At 36.2% G+C, this 13336-nt stretch overlaps 1 protein-coding gene across 6 annotated transcripts in view; it reads left to right on the top strand.

Annotated features, from left to right (window-relative positions):
• EFR3A (EFR3 homolog A) overlaps positions 1–13336 on the top strand; it is a 91826-nt gene that overhangs the window by 63641 nt on the left and 14849 nt on the right. For all 6 annotated transcript variants that reach the window (XM_072851879.1, XM_072851878.1, XM_072851875.1 and 3 more), the window contains 8 exons: positions 322–436; positions 2302–2353; positions 6191–6363; positions 6800–6875; positions 9617–9778; positions 11031–11162; positions 11684–11751; positions 12959–13086. In XM_072851879.1, the coding sequence (XP_072707980.1) occupies positions 322–436; positions 2302–2353; positions 6191–6363; positions 6800–6875; positions 9617–9778; positions 11031–11162; positions 11684–11751; positions 12959–13086 (906 nt within the window). The remainder of the gene's footprint in view (positions 1–321; positions 437–2301; positions 2354–6190; positions 6364–6799; positions 6876–9616; positions 9779–11030; positions 11163–11683; positions 11752–12958; positions 13087–13336) is intronic.

Genomic DNA, 13336 nt, shown 5'->3' with positions numbered 1-13336 from the left:
TGTTCCAGGAGAAACACTTCCGGTTCCTCTCTAGTTACAGATTAACAGATGAGACATATTTAACTTTTAAATGATATATTTAAAGGAAAATAAAATTAGAAAGCTTTAGGATTCAAAGAAGAAAGTGAGTGTCATGAAAAGACTCTGTAAAGCTGTTCAGCAGAAATGAACATGTGAGTATTATGCCCTAAAACAAACCATAGTTTTATTCTTCATCTATTTTGACCTTGTAAATGTATTCCTTGTATTTATAAGGCTTTTGTATAAAGAGAAGGGCCCTATATCTCTTTCTTTCTGTGATGTCATTCAATTTTCATTTAGGATTTTTTGGAAGCAATCTCCCAGATTACCAGAGATCAGAGATTATGATGTTCATTATGGGAAAAGTACCTGTTTTGGGGACAACTTCCCAATCCCTGGATGCCAGTCACCTTGGGTTTGTACATCCTACATTGTTTTTAATTTCTAATTAAAAATTTAGATTTCAGAATCTTGATAAATTAAGAAGTGAAAAAAATAAGAAAAGTGAAATGCAAATTGTCACTCATTAGGGGCTGTATTAAATGCTATACAGCATCAAGGCAAGCACAGTGTCAGCATTATGAAATCAATCTCCAAGCACATTACTGACAGAAAATACCTCATTGGAATGCAACTTATTTTGCACTAAAACATTTCTTCTCTCCACATCTGTACAAATGTTTTTGAAATTATCTCCTTAATGGTGGTTAATTCCATAACTTCTTATATGTGTGTTTTGTGAATGAGGGAAATTGAACTACGACTACGTTTTTTCAAATAGCTGTATAATTTACAAATGTTTTTCTTTTTTTCTTCATTCTGTACAAGCTGACTTAAGATTAAGAAATAAACTGCGGAAATCCCAGTGAATTTGTTTTGGTTTAGATTTTCCCTATCTATTTAGAAAGAGAAAGAAGCTATAGGTGGGCAGACTCCTGTAATAAACCCAAAATTAAAAAGCTGCCATACGCTGAAGTAATATTTTTCCCTGTAACATGAATAATTAGGTTTAAAGACTGCTTTTCCTCAGTATGGGGAAGTCACTGAAAAGGTTGCAGTTATTCTTTCCAGGTATGCATGGATACTTTGTACCACATTTGTCTGATCCCCTGCTAGCTTAAGTAGGAAATCATTGTCATTCTCTTGGCTTTTGGTAGCTTTTCATATAGCGTTGTGTCCCTGCAGTATGGGACACTATTCCATGGAAGATAGAAATCTGCCAGTGCCAGGCACTCATTAAGAAGGTATTTGAAATATGGATCCATTTAGAATTCTGTACTTGGATTACCAGTTGGTGTGGGGTTTTTTAATTTGTTTGTTAACTCTACAATTTTCCTTTATGGGATTTTTTGTAAACATGGGACTGAGTAGTATGTTAGTATGATGCCCATATGCCATTCTGAATAAAGCAGGTTTTCTTACTGCTGATACAGTCTTGCATTACTTACCTGAAAATTTGGTCTTGCTATACAAGACATTTGAATGATACTGCCAACTGGATATAGCCAGGATTATAGCCAGTGAAGGTGGAAGTTTCCACTGTTATGTAGGGGCCGACTTTTGCGAAGAGGCTTGTTCTTTCCTTACGCTATGTGGCGAACAAAAGGGTTTGTACCTTTTTTTACTTTCTTGAAAGAATGCACTTTTATCATGTAAGATCTTGCAAGAACGGTGCATATATGACTATATACTAATAGGTATTTAACTTCTTTTAGTACCAGCAGATGAGAAATGAGAACAGATGAAGAACAGGTTAAGTGGTGTTCCATGTACCTTACTCTGATCTGAAAACTGAGGGTTCTTTCAGTTTTTCTTGCTGATTTTGCAGATACCTTTTTTTTCAGCCTCAAAGTTTTGGGGTCTGACTTGAACAAGAAGTGTCCTGGTTTCTTAAGACTCAATTACATTGTAATTCAGAAGAAATTCTGAGTGTTGATGCTTGTGAAAACTAAGTCAAGCATGTAGCGGTTGAACATTTCAGATACAATGAGATTATTGAATGAAATGTGAAGATTTAGGTCTGCTTCACATATATCATTTACTGTTTATTCAATTGTATGTGCTTAGTTTTTTAAGCCTTCCTGTAAATGTCCCTTTCAAAAACATTTAGTTATTGCACCTAATTTGGAGATATTTACCCCTTATTTATGGTCATCCAGCATCCCTTCCAAGACTGCTGTATTCACTTGCCAAAACTCAGTTGTTAGAATGATGTCTGGAGTAGAATATTATTTTGAAGATACGCAAAGAAACTAATTTTCAACTTTTTTCCAATTGTAGAGATTTGGGAACTAGGAGGATTCAAATCATGTTATTGAGATCTTTACTTATGGTAAGCCTTCTGTGTTCAGTATATTATAAGCACACAATGTTTCACTTTATACATTTATACATATAAGTACAGTATTACAACTCTGTATTATGAAATTAAACATACTTTCATATTACATAGATCTGTAGTTCTACTGAGTAAAACCGTAGCAGTGTTTTCCCAACTTACATTACAAGCAGCTCAAGAAATATTCCTCCATCTCTTAGAGCATTTTAGTGAACATCAGTTATAATGGGATATGCAGATCCAAAAGAACATCGTAGAGCAGGTTGAGTTGACAAGTTCTGCCAGCAATGCTGGCAACATCAAAGTGAAATCACTTTTGTCTCTGACATCAGAAAAGCTGTAATTAGTAGAATGGCTAGTACTTTTAAAACTGTAGGAATGGATGCCTATCCCAAGCTCTTAGAGCCTCAGGCACCATTATTCTTTCCTTCCTAGTATTTCCCACATTTCTTGTAAGGTATAATTTTTTATCACAAATACATTTTTCAGCTGTAAACCTTCAAAGAATATTTCTGGAAATACATCCTGATGGTGAGAATCAGAAGTGGGTAGTAAAGGAGGCTCTTGCCTGTAGAATCCTGGCCTATTTTGTTGCAGAAGCTGAAAATTGTTTAGTGACTGAAGTAGGGGAAATAGCATAAAGAGTTATTTCACAACTAAAGCAGTAGAATGCCTTCCTGGAAAATGAGTTTCTGTCCCTGCTTTGACATGAAATTTGTGTGTGGTGTTAGGTAAATCAGTTAAACCGTTCATTGCTTGTCAGAATATGAAATCCTGGATTCTGGCTTGCAGAAGAGCTAAGCATTCATAGTTGCAATTTAAGGATAGAAAACATGTTAGAAAGGGCCTCAGGGGGTCATTTTGCACATTGTCCTCATTAAAGATAGACTCAGCTATGCCTAAACTGTTCCTGACAACATTCATCTCACCAGTCTTAAAAATTTCCACTGAAGTCGTTAAGAATTGATCTAATTATTTGGGGTGCTGCATAGCCTGTAAGTATGCTTTAAGGGATTCAAATTGTGCATGTGGAAGGAATTTAACATTTTTTACACTGAATTTTGGTTTGGATCCTCTTTTAGAATATGGAGGTAAAATCCCATCATGACACAAAGATGTGAAAGTGAATGTTTTGATGCTTAATGAATTACTCAGACATTGATAACTATTGTGGAAAAAATGTGGGAAGGAATTTCTGTTCAGAGCAAAGCTTTTGTTGTGGTATATAAAGTTTAGTCTGCACACATAATAAAGAACTAGAAACTACTGAGCTCTTCCTGTTCTGTGTACTGAACTGAGCATTGTACATCATGTATTCTTTACAAAAGAATAATACTTCATAACATAATTAGTCTGTTGTCGTGCATAGACACAGGCAGACAGCTTAATGTTGTATAGGTAATTAAAACCTGGCACTTGATTAAAAGTATGCACTTTTATTTGCAGCCTTACTGCTTGTAATATTAGTAATTTTCCATTTTCAAAACGATTTATTAGATACCTTCATGTACCCTCATGCTCATCTGCCAGCCAGTTTCCTTTTAACCTGTTCAGTTATGCTGTAGGAAGAGTGCTTGCTCAGATGATGTGGTTTAACCCCGGCAGGCAGCAAAGCACCACCCAATCACTTGCTCACTCTTCCCCAGTGGAATCGGGGAGAGAATCAGAAAGGTAGAAGTGAGAAATAGTGGGTTGAGCTGAAGACAGTTTAGTAAGTAAAAAAAGGAAACAAATTAAAACAAAACCAACCAAAAAGAAAAACAAATTATAAAAAATAAAACAAAACCAACCAAACAAAAAAACCCCACCCAAACAAACCACAAAAAACCCCACCCAAAACCCAGTTGCTCACCATCAGCCAACTGATGCCCAGACAGTCCCTGAGCAACAGCAGCCCTAGTAAACTGCCCCCAGTTTTATTGCTGAGCACAGAATCACAGAATTGTATAGGTTGGAAAAGACCTTAAAGATCATCGAGTCCAACCATTAACCTAACACTACCAAGACCACCACTACACCATGTCCCTAAGCACCTCATCCAAATGTATTTTAAATACTTCCAGGGATGGCGACTCAACCACTTCCCTGGGCAGCCTGTTCCAATGCTTGATAACCCTTTCAGTGAAGTAAAATTTCCTAATACCATATCTAAACCTCCCCTGGCACAACTTGAGGCCATTTCCTCTTGTCCTATCGCTTGTTACCTGGGAGAAGAAACCGACCTCCACCTCTCTACAACCGCCTTTCAGGTAGTTGTAGAGAGCGATAAGGTCTCCCCTCAGCCTTCTTTTCTCCAGAATAAACAACCCCAGTTCCCTCATAAGAGGCTTCCCTCAGCCGTTCCTCATCAGACTTGTGCTCTAGACCCTTCACCAGCTTCGTTGCCCTTCTCTGGACACGCTCCAGCACCTCAATGTCTCTCTTGTAGTGAGGGGCCCAAAACTGAACACAGTATTTGAGGTGCAGCCCCAGCAGTGCCGAGTACAGGGGCACGATCACTTCCCTATTCCTGCTGGCCACACTGTTTCTGATACAAGCCAGGATGCCATTGGCTTTCTTGGCCACCTGGGCACACTGCTGGCTCATATTCAGTTGTCTGTCAACCAACACCCCCAGGTCCTTTTCTGCCTGGCAGCTTTCCAGCCACTCTTCCCCACGATGTCAAATGGTATGGGATATCCCTTTGGTCAGTTGGGGTCAGCTGTCCCAGTTGCGTCCCCTCCCATGTCCTTGTGCACCCCCAGCCTACTCACTGGCAGGGCAGTGTGAGAAGCAGAAAAGGCCTTGTCTCTGTGTAAGCACTGCTCAGCAATAACCAAAACATCCCTGTATTATCAACACTGTTTTGGTTACAAATCCAAAACATGGCACCATATATGCTATTATGAAGAAAATTAACTATCCCAGCCAAAACTCATACAACACAATTCACATGTAAAAGCTGTAATGGTATGGAATATGCATAATGAAGATACAATTATTATGCAAAGTCTTAGATAAACATATAATTGCTTTTATAATAATTAAGTTTTGGATTATTTTGTTCCCCTCATCCTCAACACCATATGCTTGGCAGTTTCTGAATCCTGTTTTGTTTCTGAGATTGTAATAATCTGGTAATCTCCACTTTAAGGGACAGTAAATTTTTAAACATTTCTGACTGCTGTAAAAGTTCAGCTGATGAATATTTAAGTTGTCTGATTTAAGTTAACTTTTCCTTGTGTGCCTACAGAGTTTGCTTTAAATAAAAGTAATGGAATGAGGCAAGTCAGCAGTAGTATTAGTTTAAAAAAAGAAAAAACAAACTCCATGGTACCAGATTTCTAAGAAAGTTATATTTGCTGCTTGCTTTCGTTTTGCGATAAAGTAGTATCCATGAATGTTTAAGATGTACATATAGGCCCTGATTTCTCTCTTTTTCTTCACATGAGCATAGCCAGTACCATATATGAGCAGCTCAGAGCCTGAAATGGAAAAGTCTCTATTGGAATTATTACCATCTTAATTTTATGCCCTGCAACTTTTCATTGTCTGTTTTTTTTAAAAAAAAATCATAAATGGTACCTTTATTTTTCCTTTCGGGTGTGTTGGTAGAGGAGGGATCCTGAGAAATACCACTTTAAAACAGATGAGGGAGTTCATTTGAATGTGAGTATTAAAGTCCTTCCAAATTCATAGTGAGGTTATGAATTTTCAAAACTAATACACTATTTCCATTTGAATCCACCTTTCAGATGCCAAAGCAAGCACACTAAAAAGTGAGTGACAGCTGCAAGTAATTCTTACAAAGCAATAATAACACACATTAATTTTACTTCCAACGATGAACAGGTAACTTCAGGATACAAAGCAACCACGATAACTAATGCACTTCCTCCCCCGTTTCTGGACCCCTTATTGTCTCCTTCACTCATGGAAGACTCTGAGCTAAGGCAGCTGGTCTTGGAAATACTACATAATCTCATTGATCGGCATGACAACAGAGCAAAACTCAGAGGGATACGGTAATTCTTTTTGTTTGCTTTGGCCTACTTGAAATTCTAGTTTAATATCGGAATGATAAGTACTGATGATTTTAAAATATTTTTCCTAATGTGAAGTATTAATGTCCTGTTCTGATAAATGCATGGTTCTCAGTGTCATTTATTGATGACAAGAGTTTTACAGGTAAGCCTCAGTGCACGATACCTTAAATGACCATTCCAAATATCTGCTAGTTTAACTGCGGAAGACAGAATATGGTATTTTATGTAGAGAAAAAAAAAAGTGGTTGTCATAATTCTGTTTATGGTTCTCCCTCTTCAACTGAAATTTGAATGTCATTGTTAAACAAGGATATAATTAAAATGGAAATTCCTTCAAGATTTGAATAGTTCATATATTTCACATCCTTTTCCCTTTCAACTTCTTTTTGCTAAAACATTTTTGTTTCCTTTGTAGAATAATACCAGATGTTTCTGATCTAAAGATAAAACGAGACAAAATTTCAAGGCAAGATGTGAGCTTCATGAAAAAGGTAATAGAACAAAAAAGTTAACTTTTCTATCTAGAAAGAAGATAAAGTACTTGAAGCAGTTGCTTTGCTTTTATTCTACAACTGTGTTTTTTCAATAACTTGTTGCAAAGATAAGTATTGAGTGATTTTAATTCAAATTACAGTGATTTCAATGTTGAGGTGCTCTAGATACTTGAGAGGTGTTTCCATGGAATAAAAATTTCATTTGTGTCTTCAGTGAAAATCCTTGCATGCATGAAATTAGAACAATGTGTATCTAAACCATAATTCTGAAAAATGCACCTCCTTGTAAGATTGTTTTTATAGGGTGTTGTGCCAGTGGACTTCTGAGTATGTTTGGGTCTAAAGAAAAACAGAATTTTTTAAATTTTTTTTTTTTAATTAGATGATGCTTATGTGGAGTGAAATTACTTCTTTACAATAAACACCTTTTTTTCTCTGTGGCAAAAATGCATATAGTTATTAGTGTGCTCTGTCATTCCTGACTATAGTTTATCTGTGTAGGTATGTTTGTAAACAAAAAAATACAAAGTACTGAAGTCAGCTCAAGCAGGCTTTAGAATGTTTATCACTGTTATCTGCCTGAGAAAATACATTCATTTCTCACAGCTTTCCCATACTGTTTTGTTTTGTTTCCTATTAGCTGCGAAATAAAAAATGTGTGGCTTCAGAGTGCTGACTTAATTTAATATTCTAATTATAAAAATCAGAAGAATTGCAGTTTAACTTGTCCAGAGGCAAAAATACTGCATGTATAACAATATGCAAAATAGAGTAGTGCAACTTTCAAGTAACATCGCAAGATAAATGTTCTTGCTAAGTTAGTACAGTTTATACTCCTTGTGATATGTTTACACCTGTTTTGATTAATACTGCAATAATACAAATAAAGAATACGTCAACATTGGCAATTATTAGTAATGTATCTTTGTAAAAAGTGAATTAAATTTTAATTCATCAATTTAATGTCTAGGATTTTAAACAGTTTGGATAAGTGGTATTTACTGGTTTTGCTAGATGAAAATTTTAATTGTCAAACTAAGTATTTGAATTGTTAACACTCTCATCTGAAAAAGAGGTCAGGAGAGGAAAAGAGATTCTTATCAGGTCAAGAAAAGGTTTTACGGTCTTCTAAAAAAATGTATTAACCCTGGGGAATTAAGTCATTCAATAATTATCCATGTGATACTGTTTCAGGTGCATATCATAAACCTAATGTTACTCACCTAATTTAGATGTGTATGTTAGCAGCCTACTCTTCCTTGCATTATCAAAGGAGAGGGGTGAAGCACCTCCAGAAGTCCATTAAGATCTGAATTACCATCTAGGCTTGTTTGATGTTAGATGAGGATCCTAAGGCAATTGTGTATCATACTTAGGAATTTCAGTACCTAAAATTAGGTGGAATTAAACCAGACATAGGCACAAAACTCTCTTCATCTCAGTCCACCTTCTCAAAGCCAGGAGGTTTATTTCTATCCTTTCTTTAAAGGGAAATGTTGAACTTACTGCATGTTGCAATCTTCTAGAAAGATACTACGTGTTGAGAAAATCCACATAATAATTTATTTTCACATCTAAGTACAATTCTTTATCAGTGGGATGAATCATTGCATTACTTTTATTTTCCAAATATACTGTGTCTTTAAACAGCTAACCTTTACTGTGCTTATTTCAAGGTAGCTTCTGCTCTTTGCTAATACCTATTTCCCTCTTTTGTAAATAAAGCATATATTTAAACAACTATATATTTGATTTCAGAAGTAATAAAAAGACCAACATCTTTATTATTTCTTAAGTGAATATGTCCTGCTTGAAAAACAGATGTTAAAAATGAGTTTTATTTCTCCTTCTCAAGCTGAACTAGTATTTCCAGAGGTAAAGCCTCAGTCCTTAGATCTTGAAAATTAACTGTGTCAGCTGATACAGACCTGTATCCTCTACAGATTAAGAGCGCTGGAGTGGTACTGAGTCATGTGTTGCATGCAAAACCTGCTTCTTAACCTGCCTTTATGTGTTTTCATTTTTTTGTGTTGAAATAATAGTTTGTGTACAAAGATTTGGTTAAGCACAGTGTTACGAGGAAAGGAAAGTAACTTTTGAAGCTGAGGGTCTTTCATTAGATAACCTATGTTCTTCACTAGAGCTGGAGCCTCCCTGTGCACAGTGGTAACTGAGCCCTACTCATCTTCTGAAACACCCTCTAGAAGAATTTTTTTCTCAGTTTGCTCTTCAAGGAGACTTCCTTAATGAACAAATTCGATGTCTTCCCAAGGATAACCCTTGAAGCGCCTGTTACTTGAATGTTCTTGAGAATGTTTCAAGAACTACTTTTTCTTTTCTCCTTTTCACATCTGAGCAATTTTTTTTCTGAATATTTCAATAGGAAATTAATACCAATGTCTGACACCCAGTGCAGTATTCATATGTGCAGTTCTCTGTATCATCTTCCCTATCTGTACATTTCTACATAACATAGAACAGTACGGTATTTATAAAGAAGCTGCTGTTACGGTGGTAAACTAGTGGTCGTCTTGATTAATCCTGTACCTATTTGTGTATGTATGTGTACACATGTATTTTATCCTTTTTTATTTTTTTAATTCTCAATCCAAAATGATCTAACATCAAAGTTGGCTGTCCTTGGAGTAGGGAGTTGGACTAGAGGACCTTTAAAAACCCTTTCTAACATAAATTATTCTATGATTTTAATACTCATTTTCCCTTTTGTCTTTTTATAGCATGGTCAGCAGTTGTACAGACACATCTACTTAGGCTGTAAAGAAGAAGACAATGTCCAAAAAAACTTTGAACTGCTGTTTACATCTCTCGCTCTTACAACAATTGAGCTAGCCAATGAAGAAGTGGTTATTGACCTCATTCGATTAGCTATTGCTTTGCAGGTATGAGTCTGAATCAGTGTTGGGTTCATTGATTGACAAGTTAGATTGGTAATTGGAGATGTGGATAACTTTTTTTGTTTGCATGTTGATCTTCCAATTGGAAATCACATCATTCAGTCCTAATTTGATCAATCCATTAAGGAAGTGCACTTTGTACGTAACACTTATTATTAGGGAAACTTCAACTAATCAGATTTGTTACAAACTTCTACAACATGTTCTCTTCATGAAATAAAGCAGATGTGGAAATCTGTTGAAACATTCCCTAGAATCACTGGTACATTCATTAGTAGATTGACAAGGTATTCTTACAATCTTGCATCAGTGTTCCATATAAAATACATGGAATGTCCTCACCTTGGAAGAAAGCTTTTGGTTAATTGTTTGGTTGGAAATATTTGTCAAACCAAGCTATTTAATCTTACCTTAGAGTAAAATTCTATCTGTGTATTGACAGGCTTTATTCCTTAACATTTCCTTTACAGGATCAAACATTATTTCATACTTGCATATGTATCTCAGTGAAAATGTATAACTTAGTTGGTTTATCTATGTTGAAATTAAAGCATTAAAAAAAATAGTGCTAGCATGTGCCATGGAAATTTGATGAAATTGTGTCCTGTATTCCCAGTTCACTCTGTCATTAGCCTTATTCCCTAATGTGCACCTGCATTATGAAACCTCTGAAGTGCAGAGTGCATCCTTAATTTTAAAATATGTCACTGAACCAAATCCTTACTTGATGAAAATGACATTAGGAGTTTTACTAGACCAAAAATAATACAATCTGAATAAACATAGAAATGCTAATAAGCATTAAATAATTCCCTTTATGTCCCCTGTATCGGTCCCCTGTATCGGTGACTCACAAGAGAGATTTTTATTATTAAACTTCTGTTTCTAATTTTCCTGAAAAAAGTTATGATCAGCTGGTGGTCATTATGGGAATCTTAATGGACAAGAGACTACCAATCAATAATCTGTACTCTCTGAGAAACAGAAGTTTGAGAGGAGTAGATTTATTTCTCTTCTTAGGGTTTGAATCCTTCAAGCTCTTTAACTTCAGATTAATATGTACTTAATTCAAGAGTGAGCTAGAAGACTAGAATTTTAAGGTGAGAGGTTTTGAATGCCAGGTAATAAAAGACAGTCATCATATGTCGGCTAGTGTTACTAATAACAACTTTGACTTCCATATATTTGGGACAGCCTGTTAACTTTGGAGGGTGTAATGCTATCCTTTGTATTTCAGGACATTGCCATCATCAATGAGGATAATCTGCCAATGTTTAATCGCTGTGGTGTCATGGCATTGGTTGCAGCGTATCTAAACTTTCTGAGTCAGATGATTGCAGTTCCTGCCTTTTGTCAGCATGTCAGCAAGGTAACACATAATTAAGTAATTTAAGTCATTTAGAACAGTACACATTCTACTGTAAAATGGGTAAATAACTTGTGTCAAGTAATTGCTTATGGTGTTGATCTCCTGTACTTGCGTCCACCAACATTGCTCTTTGTCTTTGGTCCCTGATGGCATTACTTGCTGACTCTTAAAACTATGCACAGAATATTCTTGTCTCAAAGTATAGCATTTTTATTTTGTTTATGGTACCATATATAATGGGCTAAATCCCCACCTGGTATAAGACTTTACAGCCTCATTGTCTTTGGTAAAACAGTACTGACGTGCACAAGACCATGAGAATCAGATTTTTAGTCTAAAGGGTGAGTGCCACAATCTCTTTCTCTGGTTAAAATAAATTTTAAAGGCCTCATTTGTGCTGAGGTAGATGTTAGTGAAGGATTAGTAATCTGCTACAGTAGAACCTCTTTAAGCAATTTAGACATTGGAGAAAATAGCTATGGAACTACTCCATTTGTACTATTTGTCTTGTTTTTTTCCAGGTCATCGAAACTAGAAGTCTGGAAGCACCTTATTTTCTGCCAGAAACAATTTTCAAAGACAAATGCAAGTAAGTAGATATAGAATGTGAATTAATGAACACTGAAGTACCTATTTTACTGTTAAAAATCGCACATCATTGAAATATGTTGCATACGTGAAAAATAATTTAGAGGTGTAATAGTGTACAGGATAGGCAGAAGAAAATCAAGCATTAAAAGCATATATGAAAAAAAAATCTGTTTTTCAGATTTTTTTTTTTTATTGTAGTCAGAGGCACTTACATCTGCACAATATGATGCTTGGTGTAAGTGCTAACACAGCAAAATGCATTTTCACTGAATCACAGAATGGGGAAGGTCGGAAGGGGCCTCTGGAGATCATCTGGTCCAGCCCCCCTGCTCAAGCTGGGTCATCTAGAGCAGGCTGTCCAGGACCACATCCAGATGGCTTTGGAATATCTCCAAGGATGGAGACTCCACAACCTCTCTGGGCAACCTGTGCCAGTACTTGGTCACCCTCGCAGTAAAAAATGTTTCCTGATGTTCAAACAGAACCTCCTGTGTTTCAGTTTGTGCCCATTGCTTCATGGTCCTGTTACTGGGCACCATTGAAAAGAGCCTGGCTTATTGTCTTTCCACCCTCCCTTCCTTAGGGTAGTTATACATGTTGATAAGATCCACCTTCTTTCCTCCATGTTGAACCGTCCCAGCTCTCAGTCTTTCTTCATTGAAGAGATGCTCTAGTCCCTTAATCCACCTTAGTGTCCCTTTCTTGGACTCTCTATAGTAAGTGCATGTCTCTCCTGTCCTGGGGAGCCCAGCACTTGACACAGTACTCCAGATGTGGCCTTGCCAGTGCTGAGTAGAGGGGAAGAATCACCTCCATTGGCCTGCTGGCAATACCTCCTCCTAATGCAGCCCTGGATACCCTTAGCCTTTTTTGTCGCAAGGGCACATTGCTGACAAATGGCAAATACTATTACTCTGCAGTTTTTTTCCGTTTAACAGACACCATATTCTCTCAAGATGAAGCAGAATAGGTGAGGAACATAATTTAGATAACCAAGAAGTGTTAAGGTAGTTTAAAGTATTGCAGAGGTATTAAATGGACTCATTTTGGAGTGTATATTCATTCCTAAATAACTGGGCAAGTTTTATTTCTATCAAATCATTACCATTGATCCTTTTTGTTTGCTTGCAGACATTCTAAAAGTATTTTACTTAATGAACAAATCTCTATTGGTAGATAATAACTTTGAATATATATTTTGACAGTCTTCCAAAATCCTTAGAGAAGCATGAAAAAAATTTATTTTTCCTGACAAACAAGATTGCAGAATCACTGGGAGGCAGTGGATACAGTGTGGAAAGATTGTCAGTTCCCTATGTACCCCAGGTAACAGGTAAGCGGTGATTAGTGGCAAAACTGCTAAGTACCAGTTATTAAGAATGCTTGCTTAATGTGTTGTGTGCCAATGAAATGTAGTGTGACTACTTGGCAACAAAACTTAATTATAGTATAATTTTGTTTTCTCAAGATGTTTTTTTTTTTTCTCATTAGCTACTGTGTTATTGCTAAGAAGTTTCAACTTTGTGTCCTTTTAAGATTTTTTTTTTTTTCCCCTTAAATTCAGGAGGTGGGGCAGAAAGTTC

The sequence above is a fragment of the Ciconia boyciana genome, chromosome 2 (genome assembly GCF_034638445.1).
Source record: "Ciconia boyciana chromosome 2, ASM3463844v1, whole genome shotgun sequence".
In the NCBI taxonomy this organism is placed as follows: Eukaryota; Metazoa; Chordata; class Aves; order Ciconiiformes; family Ciconiidae; genus Ciconia; species Ciconia boyciana.
Note: the sequence above shows the minus strand (reverse complement) of the source record. Positions and strands in the feature narration are given on the sequence as shown.